The sequence below is a fragment of the Sapajus apella genome, unplaced genomic scaffold (genome assembly GCF_009761245.1).
Source record: "Sapajus apella isolate SASKATOON/1434 unplaced genomic scaffold, GSC_monkey_1.0 scaffold108, whole genome shotgun sequence".
Classification (NCBI taxonomy): Eukaryota; Metazoa; Chordata; class Mammalia; order Primates; family Cebidae; genus Sapajus; species Sapajus apella.
This window is the reverse complement of record NW_022437048.1, coordinates 5,362,056-5,379,088: the sequence shown is the minus strand read 5'-3', so window position 1 is coordinate 5,379,088 and position 17,033 is coordinate 5,362,056. Positions and strand designations below refer to the sequence as shown.

Here is a 17,033-nt window from a genome sequence, read left to right as displayed (position 1 = left end):
GGCTGAGGCAGGAGAATCGCTTGAAGCCGGGAGGCGGAAGTTGCAGTGAGCCGAGATCGTGCCACTGCACTCCAGCCTGGGTGACAGAGTGAGACTCTGTCTCGAATAATAATAATCATCATGATGATGTTGCTGAAGATTTCTATGAACGTATCCAGTTTGTCCCAACTCTCATGCTTTCTCCTTCAGCTTTTTTTTTTGTGATAGAGCTTGGCTCTTGTTGCCCAGGCTGGAGTGTAGTGGCGCTGTCTTGGCACACTGCAACCTCTCCTCCTGAGTTCAAGCAATTCCCTTGCCTCAGCCTCCAGAGTAGCTGGGATTACAGGAGTGCACCACCATGCCCGCCTAATTATTGTATTTTTAGTGGAGACGGGGTTTCACCATTTTGGTCAGGCTGGTCTCAAATTCCTAACCTCAAATGATCCACCCGTCTCCGCCTCCGGAAGGGCTGGGATTACAGGCATGAACCACGGCGCCCAGCCTGTCCTCTGCTTTAAAGCTTTATCTTTTCTTGCCGGTATTATTGCAAAGGACTCCTCATTGTTTTCCCTGCCTCTGGTTTTAATCTATTCCAGTTGCCCTACTCTACGGCAGCTAGAATGAGTAATTTACTTTTCTGAACTTTCACTTAATTATGCCACATCGTTTCTTAAAAATCTGGGTTCACTTATTTATATCTGGGATACAATCTAAGTGCATTGACTACCTACTAAGGTCTTTGATGATCTAACCCCTTTGTATCTTTCCAATATTATCCTCCTATCTTGTCTTACCCCTTGTTGCCATTGGCTAAGCTTTAACATGTTTGACATTACTCATATTGTGGTACCTACTCTTCCTCTCCCAAATTCTACTCAAAAAAGATCTGTGAAAGTTTCTCTGCTCACCCCATGTAGAGAGGTACACTGCCATTTTTGAGGTCCCATAGCATCCAATTTGAGCAGTTAATTGCTTTAATTGTAATAAATCTATGCCTCTTCCCAGTTAGCATCCTTTTTTTCTCCTTTTTACAATGCACAAAAGATTTATTTTTTGTACTACTTATTCCTTGTACTATTCCTAAGTAGCTCTCAGGCCCCCTCATTTTATTTTTTATTTTTTTGAGACGGCCTCCTTCTCACCCAGGGTAGAGTGTAGTGGCGCAATCATGGCTCACTGCAGCCTTGACTTCCCAGGCTCAAGTGATCCTCCCACCTCAGCCTCGAAAATAGCTGGGACCATAGGCACATGCCACCATGCCCAGCTAATTTTTGCATTTTTTAGTAGAGGCAGGGTTTCACTCTGTTGTGTAGGCTGGTCTTGAACTCCTGTGCTCAAGTGATCTGCCCAAGTTGGCCTCCTGAAATTCTGAGATTACAGGTGTGAGCTACCACACCCAGCCTCACTTATTTTTAAGGCTCTTTCCTCTTAAGATCACATAAAAATTCTTTGATTCTCTCTGTGACCATCAGGTATCTGAATAAAAGGAATTTAAAAAAAGAAACTAGACTGAATAAGAAGCTTAAGGAGTAACTTATTTAGCTTACATTTATATTTCCCTTTTTATGTATGTTCAAGTGTAGTGTGAAAAAAAAGTAAGTATTTCTAAACGAGGTCATTTAATAAATGTAAAAAAATTTTAGGTGCTGATAGAATTTGATCATCTACTTAATCTGTATAATCCTCACCCCACTATGGGAAAATTGTCTGTTATATGTCTTAAAATAGGGCATATAAAACAATGCACAAGAGTAAAAAGTACAGCCCCCATAGCATAAAGTTTTCTTTTTTCTTTTTCTTTTTTTTTTTTTTTTTTTGAGACGGAGTCTTGCTCTGTCACCAGGCTGGAGTGCAGTGGTGCACTGTCGGCTCACTGCAACCTCCACCTCCCAGGTTCAAGTGATTCTCGTGCCTCAGCTTCCTGAGCAGCCAGGATTATAGGAGTTCACTGCCACGCCCCACTAATTTTTGTATTTTTAGTAGAGGCAGGGTGTTACCATGTTGGCCAGGATGGTCTCGATCTCCTGATCTCATGATCTGCCTGCCTCAGCCTCCCAAAGTGCTGAGATTACAGGCATGAGCCACTGCCCCTGGCCTACCATAAAGTTTTCTAACTGAGGTCCATGGACTCCTGGCTTCAGGAAGTCCAGGAACCCAGTGTCATATGCAAAATGTGATTAGGACTATGCCATGGTTCTGGGGACACGGGCAGGGAGGCCTATTGTTTTCAAGATTCTCAGGACTAAAGGTTTTGTAGTCCCATGGTAATTACACATTATACCTCACTCTTGTAATTAACTTCATTCATATGCCTAATGTTATTAGCTGAGAGAAACCCAGAATAGTGTTTCCCAAAACATATTCTGTAGACCATTTGGATCAGAATCATGTTGCATGCCTGTTAAAACAGAGATCCCTGGGACCAACGCCAGGCCAGCTGAATCAGAATCGGTGGAGGTAGGGCACAGGAATCTGTACTTTAAACTTACCAACTGATCCTTGGACATCCTAGTTTAAGAACCATTATGGTAGAACCAAAGAGAAATTAACTTATTCAAGTGGAGTAAATCGCTTTTTTAAAAAAAATCAGGGTCTCACTCTGCAGCCTGGGCTGGAGTGTAGTGGGGCCATCATGCCTCACTGCAGCCTCAACCTCCTCAGGCCCTGGTGGTCCTCCCACCTCAGCCTCCCGAGAAGCTGGGACTACAGGCTCGTGTGCTACCATGCCCAGCTAATTTTTTGCATGTTTTTTATTGCCTAGGTTAGTCTTGAACACCTGGGTCTTGAACATCTCCTATCTCAGCCTCCCAAAGTCCTGGGATTACAGGTCTGAGCTACCACATCTGGCTAGTTTTTTTAAATTGGACTTAAAAAAATAGTAACTAACATGAAGCACTTACTACCTGCCAAGTGTTCTTCTAAATTGATGTTATATGATTATTTAAACTATTGATTATTACATATTATTCAATGTGAGGAGATTGTAGCACAGAAAGGTTTAAGTAGACCAAAGACACATGGTAAGTGGGTGATACAGGGCTTTGAACTTAATATGGCTCTGGAGGCCAAACTCTTCCCAGTCACTTCCCTTTATTGCCTTTCTTTTTTTTTTTTTTTTTTTTAAATGAGGTAATTGAAGTCATATTGCCTTTCTTAAAGCAGGACATTTTACTAGTTTCCTCCAGATTTTTTTGTTTTGTAGTTTAACAAATGTTGATTCTTGATACTTGTTATCATTTAGAACTTCACTTTGAAGCAAATGTAAAATCACTGTTTTTATTTTTTAACAATAGCTGAATAAAAAGATATCATCTGGAATACATAAAGTAACTACCAATTAAAAACTCAGATATGAGAAAATATATCTTAAACAAAATTTAAAAAAATACAGACTAATATTTGTTGATGAGAGGGGTATACATTTTCTATACTTTATTTCTTTTTTGAGACAGAGTCTTTCTCTGTTGCCCAGGCTGGAGTGCTCACTGCAACCTCTGCCTCCCAGTTCAAGTGATTCTCCTGCTTCAGCCTCCCAAGTAGCTGGGACTAAAGGAGTGCACTGCCACACCTGTCTGATTTTATTTTTCTATTTTTCATTTTTTTTTTTTTTTAAAGATGGGGTTTCACCATGATGGCCAGGCTGGTCTTGAACTCCTGACCTTAGGTGATCCACCCACCTCAGCCTCCCAAAGGCTAGGATTATAGGCGTGAGCCACCATGCCCGGCTTATTTTTCATTTTTTAGTAGAGATGGGGTTTTGCCATGTTGGCCAGGCTGGTCTCGAACTCCTAACTGCAAGTGATCTGCCTGCCTCGGCCTCTCGCAGTGCTGGGATTACCAGCAGGAGTTACTGTGCCCAGCCTGTTTCTGTTTTTTAAACTTTCAAAGGCACATTACAATTTTGTTTTTAAGAATAAAAAATATAATCTGATTAGCTGAAGCAGCGTTTTTTCAGTGTGATTTTAAATTCTATTTAGATACATGATTTTTTGGGTAACATCTATAATTCAGTGTTCCTGTCAGTACCCGTTCATCATTGTGATCTCTGAGATGTAAAGCCTACTAAGTTCCACTTATCCGAAATTATTCTGGTAATGTTAATTTAACATAGTAACTTAAAATTCTTTTTCCTAGCAACTCCAGCCATTCCTGATAGATCAAATATTTTGTGTAAGATATATGAATACAATTAATTATTCAAGTTATCTAAGCTAATTTTTATCTTTTAGATCACAAAAAGTAATTTTCCAGTTTGCCAAAACCTTTGACCATTGGGTAGTTCTTAGAGGTCTGAGAAGGGAATAAAATTTATTTCTACACAAAAATTAAAGTGGCATGTTCATCTTATTTAACTTATTCATAGATAAGAACATAGGTAAGAAACTGTGGCTTAGAGAATTGACTAGCCCAAAGCCAGCAGGCTGATTAGTGGCAGAGTAAGTACATCACTACCTATTTAATGGATCACTAATTTGATGTTTTCTTCTACTTTAATTTTTAATATTTTGTATTTTTCATAGCTGTTTATAGTTTAATATGCTGCCATAAAACTAACAGGTTGTTGATGCTTTGTATTGATATCTGCTACCAGTAATCTACTTTATTGGACCTCTTATCCATGAAACTCTCCAGAGTTCACAAACTAAATCTTTACAAAAGATCATCACACTGGTTAACGACTTATTATACGTGCACCAGTGACAGTACCCAGCACATCTCAGTACACTTTAAATGTCTGTTAAATATACATACACATTTTGAAAGATGTGGCCAGGCACGGTGGCTCACGCCTGTAATCCCAGCACTTTGGGAGAGTGAGGTGGGCGGATCACCTGAGGTCAGGAGTTTGAGACCAGCCTGGCCAACATAGTGAAACCCCGTCTGTACTAAAAACACAAAAATTACCTGGGTGTGGTGGTGCACCCTTGTAATCCCATCTATTTGGGAGACTGAAGCTGGAGAATCACTTGAACCTGGGAGGTGGAGGTTGCGGTAAACCAAAATTGTGCCACTGCACTCCAGCCTGGGTTACAGAGCAAGACTCCATCTCAAAAAAAAGGCCAGGATCAGTAGCTCACACCTGTAGTCACAGCACTTTGAGAGGCCAAGACAGGCCGATCACCTGCAGTCCGAAGTTAGAGACCAGCCTGACCAACATGGAGAAATTCGGTCTCTACTAAAAATACAAAATTAGCCAGAGGTAGTGGCGCATGCCTGTAATCCCAGCTACTCGGGAGGCTTAGGCAGGAGAATCGCTTGAACCCAGGAGGTGAAGTGTCCAGTGAGCCGAGATGGCGGCATTGCACTGCAGCCTGGGTGACATAGCGAAACTCCGTCTCAAAAAAACAACAACAAAAAAAAAACACACACACACACACCAAATTTTGAAAGATGTAAATATTACATCCAACAATGTATTTTGCTATTAACTTGCATCAGACAAAGCCATGTTTTATGTTTATAATATAGGATATCACCATCTACATCCTAGCTAATCCAAATGATGAATTGGTAATTTTTATAAAGTGTTGTGAAGTCTCTAAAGGAATATATAAAAGTGGGGCTTTTCCCCTCACTTTTCTAACTGGAAGATTTTTCTTCCTTTAAAACATCATTTTGTTTCTTACCACATCTATCTGCCAATCTATAATCTCCCCCTGGCCCCCCACCCCACCATATATATGTGGCAGGGATTTGATATAAAACACAAGATACTTTCTTTGAACATTTGAAAAAAATTATTTTGTAGAATCTCACTATGTTGCTCAGGCTGGCCTCGAACTCTTAGGCTCAAGCAATCCTCCTGCTTCAGCCTCCCAATAGCTGTGACTGCAGGTACAGCCATGCCTGGTTTAACACCAAATATTTTTTTTCTTTTTTCTTTGAGATAGAGTCTTGCTGTCACCCAGACTAGAGTGCAGTGGTGCAATCTCGGTCGGCTCACTGCAACCTCCACCTCTCAGTTTCAAGTGATTCTCCTGCCTCAGCCTCCCGAGTAGCTGGGATTACAGGTGTGTGCCACCATGCCCGGCTAATTTTTGTATTTTTATTAGACTGGGTTTCACCATGTTGGCCAGGCTGATATCAAACTCCTGACCTCAGGCGATCCACCAGCCTCAGCCTCCCAAAGTGCTGGAATTACAGGTGTGAGCCACCGCATCTGGCCCAAATACATTCAACCTCTAACTTCATGTCCTTTTTGCCCTCTTCTAGATTTTCTATAGCTCATGTGCTTATCCAATGCTACCCTTTCCTCCCTAACTCAGGATATTAATTTCTCATTTATAAGCCAACACTGTTCTAGGCACTTTACATACTTTAATTCACTTAATCCTCATAACTCTACAGAGTCAGTACTATTATCTCCATTTTAGTTGTGAAAACTAAATAATAGATCAAATAATTTGCCCAAATCCTGGGTACTAAGTGATGGAGCTGGGTTACAAATCCAGTAGTCTGGTCAGGCATGGTGGCTCAGGCCTGTAATACCAGAACTTTGGGAGGCTGAGGCAGATGGATTGCTTGAGGCTGGAAGTTCAAAACCAGCCTGGCCAACATGGAGAAACCCTGTCTCTACCAAAAAACAAAACAAACAAACAAACAAACAAAACAAACAAAAATTAGCCAGGTGTGCTGGCACATGACTGTAGTCTCAGCTAGTCCGGAATGTGAGGCAGGAGAATTGCTTGAACCTGGGAGGTTGAGGTTGAAATGAGCCAAGACTGCACCACTGCACTCCAGCCTGGGCGACAGAGTGAGACTGTCTCAAAACAAAACAAAACAAACAATCCCTCCCTGTACCCCCCAAAAAACAACCCAGTAGTTTAACTACAGTCTGCTCTTACCTACTGACCTATGGCTTCTCCAAGATAAGTATAATAAGAGACTTATACAGATGAAGAAAATGAAACTCAGAGATTAATTGAAAATCATCCTGTTAACTCCAAAATTTGTATTTTTTCTATTATCAAAAAAGCAAGTATAGAATTGGGTTCAGAAGCCAGAAAGGCTGGATTGAAATTCTGGTTCCCAACAGCTGTGACTGTAGATACAGCCATGCCTGGTTGAACACCAAATACTTTCTTCTTTGAGACTGAGTCTTGCTGACACCCAGGCTATTTCCACTTAATAGCTGTGTGACCTTGAGAAAGTTACTTTTCTTTGCCATTTTTTTTCTTTTCAAAATATGGATAATAGAATTTACCACATAAGGTTGTTATGAGAAATAAGGAAACAAGCACAAGTGTTCAGAAAAGCTACCTTAGCAAGCACTGTTACTTTTATTTCCAACCTACCTCTTTTATTTATAAAGAAGCAAAATAATTTGTCTTGTGTGCTACTCTGAGGAAGCAGCTATAAGCCAGCAGCTAAGAGAACGAATGCTCACATTGGTTTGGGTTCAGATTTCAAGCAGCTGCCCTTTAGAAAGTCAAACTTCCAAAATTTCAGCATCCTCATCTGTACCACCTTATAAAGTTATCGTAAAGATTTTTTTATTTTTTATTTTTATTTTTATACAGTTTCGCTCGTTGCCAAGGCTGGAGTGCAATGGCACAATCTCGGCTCACCACAACCTCCATCTCAAGTGATTCTCCTGCCTCAGCCTCCCGAGTAACTGGGATTATAGGCATGCACCACCACGCCCAGCTAATTTTTTGTAATTTTAGTAGAGACGGGGTTTCACCATGTTGACCAGGATGGTCTCGATCTCTTGACCTCGTGATCCACCTGCCTCGGCCTCCCAAAGTGCTGGGATTACAGGCTTGAGCCACCGCGCCCGGCTAATTTTGCATTTTTAGTAGAGACGGGGTTTCTCCATGTTGGTCAGGCTGGTCTCGAACTCCCGACCTCAGGTGATCCGCCCACCTCAGCCTCCCAAAGTACTGGGATTAGATGTGAGCCACCACGCCCAGCAACTTATTGTAAAGATTCAAATGAGGTGACAACTAGTACATGGCAAGTGTTCAATAATTTTTTTTTTTTTTTTTTTTTTTGGATGGGGGTTTCACTTTGTGGTCCAAGCGGGAGTGCAATGGCACCATCTTGGCTCACTGCAACCTCCACCTCCTGGGTTTAAGCAATTCCCCTGCCTCAACCTCCTGAGTAGCAGGGACTACAGGCATTTGCCGCCACACCTGGCTGATTTTTTATTTTTAGTAGAGACGGGGTTTCACCTCATAGGTCAGGCTGGTCTCGAACTCTTGACCTCAGGTGATCCATCCACCTCGGTCTCCCAAAGTGCTGGGATTACAGGCGTTGAGTCACGGCACCTGGCCGTGTTCAATAAATATTAACCATGCATCATCTCTGCATCTCTAGTAGCTAGCACAATGTTTACTGAATAAACAGTAACACAAGGAGGAAATTAGGACTTTTTTGTTTCATTCCCTAGTCCTCTCATTTTCTTCCATGGTAACATCCTATTTTTACATTCACCACCTCAACATCTTCCCCCTACTTAAAGACCAGAGTAGCAAAGAAAAATAGAAGTTTGAGCTGGGCGCCATAGCTGACACCAGTAATCCCAGCACTTTGAGAGGAGCTGAGGTGGACGGATCACCTGAGCTCAGGAGTCCAGGACCAGCCTGGCCAAAATGGCGAAACCCTGTCTCTACTAAAAATACAAAAATTACCTGGACATGGTGTCGAGTGCCTGTAATGCCAGCTACTTGGGAGGCTGAGGCAGGAGGCAGAGTTGCAGTGAGCTGAGATCCTGCTGTTGTAATCCAGCCTGGGCTACAGAGTGAGACCCTGTCTCAAAAAAGAAAAAGCTGGGTGGGGGGGGGAAGGAAAAATAGAACTTTGTTGCCACTTAAAGTTATGCTTACCTAGTAGTAATTATAGCAAATTTTTAGCAGAGTGCAGGTACAAGCAGCAACCACTGCAAATCACCAGTAAAGAAGTGGAAATGGAATTTTTATCTTATGTGCTACATTAAGAACTATGAGAAAATATTGACAATTGATGTAATTAAGGCATATCTTTTCATTTTTCTACTTTTAACTGGTTTTATTTCTTTGCTTTTAAACCACATAGAATGTATGAAATCCATGTTGACATTAAGCCCATTTATTAACAAGTATCTGGCCCAATAATTATAGTTAGGTAAATAAAATATGTCAGAACTATTTTATAGGCTGCCTTTCAAATAACGGTCAAAGGTGCATTCTCTTTATGCCAAAAGTTACACATGTTCTAAGTTTGGTTAACATTCCACAATGAACTGTGAAAATTTCCTAAGCTAATACTTAACAGAATATTGGAAAACTTCAACATCATCTCTTAAGCACCTTCATATTGCTCCCACAGTTCTTATAACCTTAATATAAATTGTCCAATAACCCAAATTTCCCTGTGGACAAGAATTTTTAAAATTTAAAGTATTATACATTAATACAATCATTTTAGTTAAAAGTAAAAATTTATTGATCCAAAATTGCCAAAAACCTTATGCTAAGCAAAAACTTCATTTAAGCTTAATGCTCTTTTTAACTCCTGCACGAATGCCAGATAATTCTCCACTATAACGTTGCTCTTCTTTACGAACTTCACGAACCTGGCCTCTTCTTCGAATTTTGGCTCTTCTGAACTTCTCCCTGTGTTTCACTCTGGGATTGCGATCAATCTTCTTTCTCCTAGGAGTAAGTCCCCTATTTTTAGCAATTTGATAGGTAATGGCTCTCTTTGCATTTTGATCTTCAAGAGCCTGTTTTTCAGTGCTGTTTTCTTCTTTCTTTCTCTTCAGCTTTTGCCTGTCTTCTAGTTCTTTATAGTACTTCAGTTTAGCTTCTTCGTCAAAATCAGAATCATCAGAAAGATCTGTAACAGCACAGGCAGCAGCAGAAGTCTTTGAAACAGACTTTGGTTTGGTCTTGATGGATTTTACTTTGAGAATCAGTTCTTTCTTTACAGCATCATCCTTAAGTGTCAACAGATGACGAATTTCCGAGGACAGCTTCTGATCCACGACTGACAGCTTGTTGATCAAATGTCGGTAGGTAACAAGCCTTTCTATGACAGGATGTCCATGTGCTGGGGCTCTCCTAGCTTTCAGGATCAAGTAAAAACTGATGTTCGAACAATAATTCAAGTAGAGGTTGTACTTGGTCCTCAAGTATTGGCTTCCTTTTCCGGGTGGAATGACCCCCTGTTCCACCAACTGTAACAATGGCTCCAGCTCATCCTTCACCTCTGTCAACTTGACTTTCAGGTCTTCTATCAGCTCCAAGAGTTCTGGTGATTCCTTTCGCAACATTTTCAGCTTCTCTTTCACTGAAACTTTAGCTAAATCTTTCACGACCCGTGTCTCAGCTTCATCTACCTGAGGCACTGGTTTTGCAAAGGCCTCAACCCAGGCGACACCAAAATCATCCTCTTGCAGCGCTTGGGCTAGGCGCCGCTGAATGAGCTGTGCCTCCTCCTCCTCCTCTCTTTCCTCCTCCTCTGCCTCCTGTTGACTCTGCCGGCCTCGGGACTTGGAACCATAGTCCGTGTCATAGTAAAGTTTTTTCCTCTGACCCCACGACAAACTGGGATCCACAGAGGCCTCAGCTTCATTCTGCACGGAGCTCCCACCATCATCATCATCGGCATTCTCCTCCTCCTCCCCCGCACTCCCTCCATCTTCGTCGTCCTCATCCTCCATATCTAGGGCTAGCACCTCCTCCTCCTCCTCCTCCTCCTCGCCATCCTCCTCGTCTCCACTCTGTACTTCATTCCAGCCCTTAGCTAAGGCGGCCCGGGCTCGTGCCTCATGAAAATCATCTACCTGATCTTGGTAATAGCTGGTGTCCCCCGGTGAGGGTGGCAATCCTAAATCATCTCCATTTTCGTCGGTGAGGGTGGGACCTGCCTTGGCTCGCACAGCTGCCCACTTAGCTGCTCCGCGCCGCCGGGATCTCCCCACCATGGCTCACACACAGTCTCAGGTTCTACAGCGACTGCGGACTTTAGGCTACTTCTGACTTCGGCGTAGGAATCAGGCGCTCCGGCAACTCGTGGCTTTAAACAGCCGCGCGCTCCCCTACCACGGGAGTTTGCAGACGCCGGATCGGCTACCGGAATTTCCTCTTCCTTCCGGCCCCCAGCATGCCGCGCGGCGTGGACTCCAGGACTTCCGCTCGGTCCCTTAGGCGAGGTCACATTGATACCAACTTCCTTTTCGCTGTGCCCTTTAACGCCAATCGATTCCGGTGAATTAAAATCTTTCCGTGTGGAAACGATAGGATATGGAAGTTTCGTTCCACAGAACCCTTCCGGGGCTAATGCGCTTACTCTCTAGAGCCTGGGCGTGGCTGGGGGACAGAATCCTGACTGTACCTCTAGGCGAGGTCGCGATGGCCAATAGAGGGCGCTGCGTTTTACACCCCGGAGAAGTCCCGGGGGCGTTCCTTTGATTTTGAACTGTGTGTACCCAGCGCTTGCGACCCGTAGTTGAGTGCTGGTGTAGTTTTCCTGCTCCCTTGCTTTGTATTCTGTCTTCTGTTTATCAGGCTGGAAGTTAATTAGATTGTTTTTCTCTATTTCTCCCCGCTCCCCCGCCCAAATACTATAATTCTGGGCACCCCAGCCTCAGGCAGCGTCGCCGGACTCCAGGGTCCCACGGGAGGTTTCCGGGCGGGAGCGCAGCAGACTGGGCCCCCGGCTCTGGTTTAACTCATCACCGTCGCCCTCTCCCTGCTCACAGGGCTCGGTGACCTGCTCCACGGGGATTGATAAACCTAGATGTCTCCGAGGGCTGACGGTGGGAAGGCAGAGCCCTGCTGCAGGGTCTGACTCTTCTCAGGGAGCTCTGCCCTGTAATGTTAGAGTAATTCAGGGTGTAAGTTTTTAGGCATTACATATGAAAGGTTCAGGGTTAGTATTATGATACATTTTATTGTAGGTAGTTGGAAGCTGAACTTCTGATACGTTGCTAAAATTAATGGTGACGTGGCCGGGCGCGGTGGCTCACGCCTGTAATCTTAACACTTGGGGAGACCGAGGTGGGTGGATCACTTGAGGTCAGGAGGGCAAAACCAGCCTGACCAACGTGGTGAAACCCAGTCTCTACTAAAAATACAAAAAATTAGGGGGGCATGGTAGCAGGTGCCTATAATTCCAGCTACTGGGGAGGCTGAGGCAGGAGAATCGCATGAACCTGGGAGGCGGAGGTGGCAGTGAGCTGAGATCACGCCACTGCATTCCAGCCTGGGTGACAGACCGAGACCCTGTCTCAAAATAAAGTAAATGGTGACCATTTCTTTGCAGAAAGTATAGTGTCATTAGGTTAATAAAAATAATACAAAATTCTAGAAAAGTGATACTTTGAACTTAACATTTGCAAAGTACTTAAGTGTGTGAAACATTTTGAATTTTTTATAAGATTTTAGAAAATAAAATTTAATTATGAAGATATGGGTTAAAGTTATGTTCTGATGGTAAGCATGAATTTATTTATTTATTTAATTTAATTTTTTCTTTTTTGAGACGGAGTTTCGCTTTTGTTGCCCAGGCTGGAGTTCAATGGCGTGATCTCGGCTCACCGCAACCTCTGCCTCCTGGGTTCAAGCCACTCTTCTGCCTCAGCCTCCCGAGTAGCTGGGATTACAGGCGCCGGCCACCACGCCCAGAAAATTTTGTATTTTTGGTAGAGACGACGTTTCTCCATGTTCGTCAGGCTGGCCTTGAACTCCCGACCTCAGGTGATCCACCTGCCTTGGCCTCCCAAAGTGTTGGGATTTCAGGAGTGAGCCACTGTGCCTGGCTGAATTTATTTTTTAATGTAAATTTAATACATTTTGTCATTCAGCACATATTAACTGCTTACTGTTTGTTGCAGAATGCTACAGGCAGTAGTGGATCCAAAGATGAATCAGCTAGTTAAGGACTTTATAATCAGGTAGAAAAGAAGACACTCATACAGATTACTGGAATATAAGGCAGTGTGTGATGTAAACCTGGTGCTGTAAGAGAACAGAGGGGTAAGAGATAACCTTTAGATTGCTGTTTTGGGAATATTGCTTAAAGAATATGACATTTATGCTGGAACTGTATTTATTTCATTGCTTTAAATGTTAACTTTTTACATTACATTTTATTTAGGGGGACATAAATACTAAGTGTTCATTTTTATTGCAAATTATTTGAGAATTTATAGTCAGACCTCAAGAACAAAATGCATATATTATTATAGATAACTTATAAAAATATTTTGGATATTTTAAATGAGAATAATCACAATATTATTTAGTTTATACTAAATATTAAATTTCGTATCCAGAATAGAGTTGCATTATTCAGAGAGTATAGTATTCCAACATTCTCGGATCCTTTTAGAGACAGGTTTTTTGCTATGTTCCCCAGGCTGGGCTAGAACTCCTAAGCTCAAATGATCTCCTGCCTCAGCCCCCTGAGTAGCTGGGATTAAAGGTGCATGCCGCGTCACCCAGCTTCTCAGATCCATTTGATAAAGAACAATTTAAAAGTCAGTTCTTCAATTCCAGCAGCTCCTATGTACCTTTCCATAGCCTAATGTTAGAATTATTTAACACTTAGGTAAGGAGGTTTCTTTGGTTGACATTTGTATTCCTGAAAAGATGGATTAATAACCTTATTATGCCATAAGCCTATGACAAATTAAAAAGATAAATATTGAGTCCCCAGAGAAAATGAATACATAATGAATAACACTTCACATTTATTTATTTTATTTTATTTTATTTTTATTGCATTTTAGGTTTTGGGTTACATGTGAAGAACATGCAAAATTGTTGCATAGGTACACACATGGCAGTGTGATTTACTGCTTTCCTCCCCTTCACCTAATATCTGGCATTTCTCCCCATGCTATCTATCCCCAACTCCCCACCCCCCGCTGTCCCTCCCCTATTTCCCCACAACAGACCCCAGTGTGTAGTGCTCCCATCCCTGTGTCCATGTGTTCTCATTGTTCAGCACCCGCCTATGAGTGAGAACATGCAGTGTTTCATTTTCTGCTCTTGTGTCAGTTTGCTGAGAATGATGGTTTCTAGGTTCATCAACACTTCACATTTAACAATTGTATTTGTGGCAACTATGATTTATCATTAATTTGAATTTTTTTTTTTTTTTTGGAGACAGAGTCTCACTCTGTCACTCATGCTGGAGTGGCAGTGGTATGATCTTGGCTCACTACAACCTCCAGTCCCTGGGTTCAAGCAATTCTCCTGCCTCAGCCTCCCAAGTAGCTGGGATCACAGGCACCTGCCACCTTGCCTGGCTAATTTTTCTGTTTTTAGTAGAGACAGGGTTTCACCATGTTGTTCAAGCCGGTCTCAAACTTCTGACCTTAGGTGATCCACCTGCCTCAGCCTCCCAAAGTACTGGGATTACAGATGGGAGCCACCGCACGCAGCCAATTTGAATCTTTATTATGTTATTGTGATGTCTGGCTCAGGAGTTAGCAAGCTACACTAATGAGAGCCAACAGGTTTAAAAATATATATTCTTTTTGTCTTAGTCTATGGCCTTTAGGGGGTTTTCTTACTATGGAAGTTAGGGGGTCTGTGAATGACACATTAGGTGATGACACATTAGAATACTTCTTTCAGGGCATTTGTTCTGGGTGCTGAAGGTAGTATATGATCACATTAGCTTAAACTAATCTTTATTTCTTCCTGGACTATTGAAGTAATTATAATTAATAATAGCTAACATTGAGAGCAGTTATTATGTGCCAGATAACCATTATAAGCTCTTGAAACCATTATAACCCTGTGAAAAGTTACCATAATAATTGCAATTGGAGATGAGAAAATTGAGACACATATAACTTAAGTGAGATCATAAAGCTAATAAGTGGTAGAACTAGATTGAAACAGAACAGTCCAGCTTCAGAATCCATGCTGTGCTGTAACTAACTTCTATACTATACTGGTGTTCAACTATTCCTTTAATAGGCCTCCTCCTTTCAGTCTCTGGTACCTTTGATCTGGTACATCGGATATATCTTCCTAGAATATAATTTCTGTCACCTAGTCCCTGGTTCAGAAACTTTCATTTACTATCAAGATAGTAAAAACTTTCATTTACTAACAAAGTTTACAGCATCCGTGGCTCTCCTAAAGTTTTTCCCTGAAGCAACCTTTCCAGCCATACCTTTCGTTACTACAAAAACCTTCAATGCTAAGTACTCTACTACGCTTTATTCTCATTTGTCTCTTTGCAAATATAGGTGTTCATAATTACCTGTATCAGAAATTTACAAATCATTACGGATATCTTTTTGGTTAAGAAATTCATGTCTCTTCCTCGGCACTGCCGACGGAGGTGGCAGCCATCTCCTTCTTGGCATCATGGCTGCCCTTAGACCCCTTATAACACCCAAGATCCTCAAAAAGAGAACCAAGAAGTTCATCTGGCACCAGTCAGACTGATATGTCAAAATTAAGCATAACTGGTGGAAACCCAGAGGTATTGACAACAGGGTTCGTAGAACGTTCAAGGGCCTGATCTTGATGCCTAACATTGGTTATGGGAGCAACAAGAAAACAAAGTACATGCTGCCCAGTGGCTTCCAGAAGTTCCTGGTCCACAACATGAAGGACCTGGAAGTGCTGCTGATGTGCAACAAATCTTACTGTGCTGAGATTGCTCACAATGTTTCCTCCAAGAACCACAAAGCCATCATGGAAAGAGCTGCCCAGCTGGCCATCAGAGTCACCAACCCCAATGCCAGGCTGCACAGCAAAGAAAATGAGTAGACAGCTTATGTGTACATTTTATGTTTAAATAATACTGTAAAAACTGCAAAAAAAAAAAAAATTCTCACACAAGTTGATCTGTAATGGGCCTGTACTAGGCTATTTGAAAAGTTATTTTTGGTAGCAGTGAGTTAGAGACAACCTGGATATCCATCACTGGAAGAGCGGATCAATAAAATGCTGTGGAAGAGGCTGGGCGAGGTAGCTCACGCCTGTAATCCCAGCACTTTGAGAGGCCGAGGTGGGCGGATCATGAGGTCAGGAGTTCAAGACCAGCTTGGCCAACATAGCGAAACCCCTTCTCTACTAAAAGTACAAAAAAAGTAGCCGGGCTTGGTGGTAGGAACCTGTAATCCCAGCTACTCAGGAGGCTGAGGCAGGAGAGTCACTTGAACCTGGGAGGTGGAGGTTGCAGGGAGCTGAGATCTCACCACTATACTCCAGCCTGGGCAACAGTGTGGGACTCTGCCAAAAGAAAAAAAAAAAAAGGAAGAACAGCATGGAATTTAGGAGCACAGGGTGATCATACTTTCTGGCTTGCCCTGGACAGCCCTGTTTAACCTATTACCCCAGTGTAATAATGGCACCTCCATTCATTCTCATGATTATGATGATAAATTTTATAGTCATTTTAACTACATAGTAATTGGAAGCAGTAGATTACATATCCATGCGGCAACATGAATGGATCTTAAAAACAATGTGCTAAGGGAAAAAAGTAAAAATAGAATGTAATAAGTAATCTACCATTCACAAAAATTAAAAATGCAGGCACAACAATATAACAATACACATTTTGTAGTAATATGATCAAACAATATACATTAAACACAAAAGAATAGCTGCTTATGGAGGATGAAGAATGGAACAAGGATTGGAGATTAAAAGAAATAGAAAGGCCGGGCGTGGTGGCTCACGCCTGTAATCCTAGCACTTTGGGAGGCCAAGGTGGGCAGATCACGAGGTCAAGAGATCGAGACCATCCTGGCCATGATGAAACCCCATCTCTACTAAAAATACAAAAAAAAAAAATTAGCCTGGTGTAGTGGCACGCGCCTGTAGTCCCAGCTACTTGGGAGGCTGAGGCAGAAGAATTGCTTGAACCTAGGAGGCGGAGGTTGCAGTGAGCCGAGATTGCACCACTGCACTCCAGCCTGGTTACACAGCAAGACTCCATCTCAAAATAAATAAATAAATAAATAAAATAAAGAAATAGAAGAGGAGCTTTCCACGGAATAATGTGCAAGGAACTGAGGCAAAGAATTAACTGCACCTGAGATTTAATTAAAAAACAAATGAGCAAACAAAAAATGACTAAAAATTCCTAACTTA

The 17,033-nt window shown here is 42.2% G+C and overlaps 1 protein-coding gene and 1 pseudogene across 1 annotated transcript; one reads left to right on the top strand and one right to left on the bottom strand.

Annotated features, from left to right (window-relative positions):
• Window positions 1–9,026: 9,026 nt before the first annotated feature.
• Window positions 9,027–11,088, bottom strand: UTP3 (UTP3 small subunit processome component). Its single transcript, XM_032259353.1, has one exon. The coding sequence runs from the start codon at window positions 10,886–10,888 to the stop codon at window positions 9,446–9,448; it is 1,443 nt and encodes a 480-aa protein (XP_032115244.1). The 5' UTR covers window positions 10,889–11,088; the 3' UTR covers window positions 9,027–9,445.
• Window positions 11,089–14,280: 3,192 nt separating this feature from the next.
• LOC116537291 lies at window positions 14,281–15,937 on the top strand (annotated as a pseudogene).
• The last annotated feature ends 1,096 nt before the right edge of the window (window positions 15,938–17,033 follow it).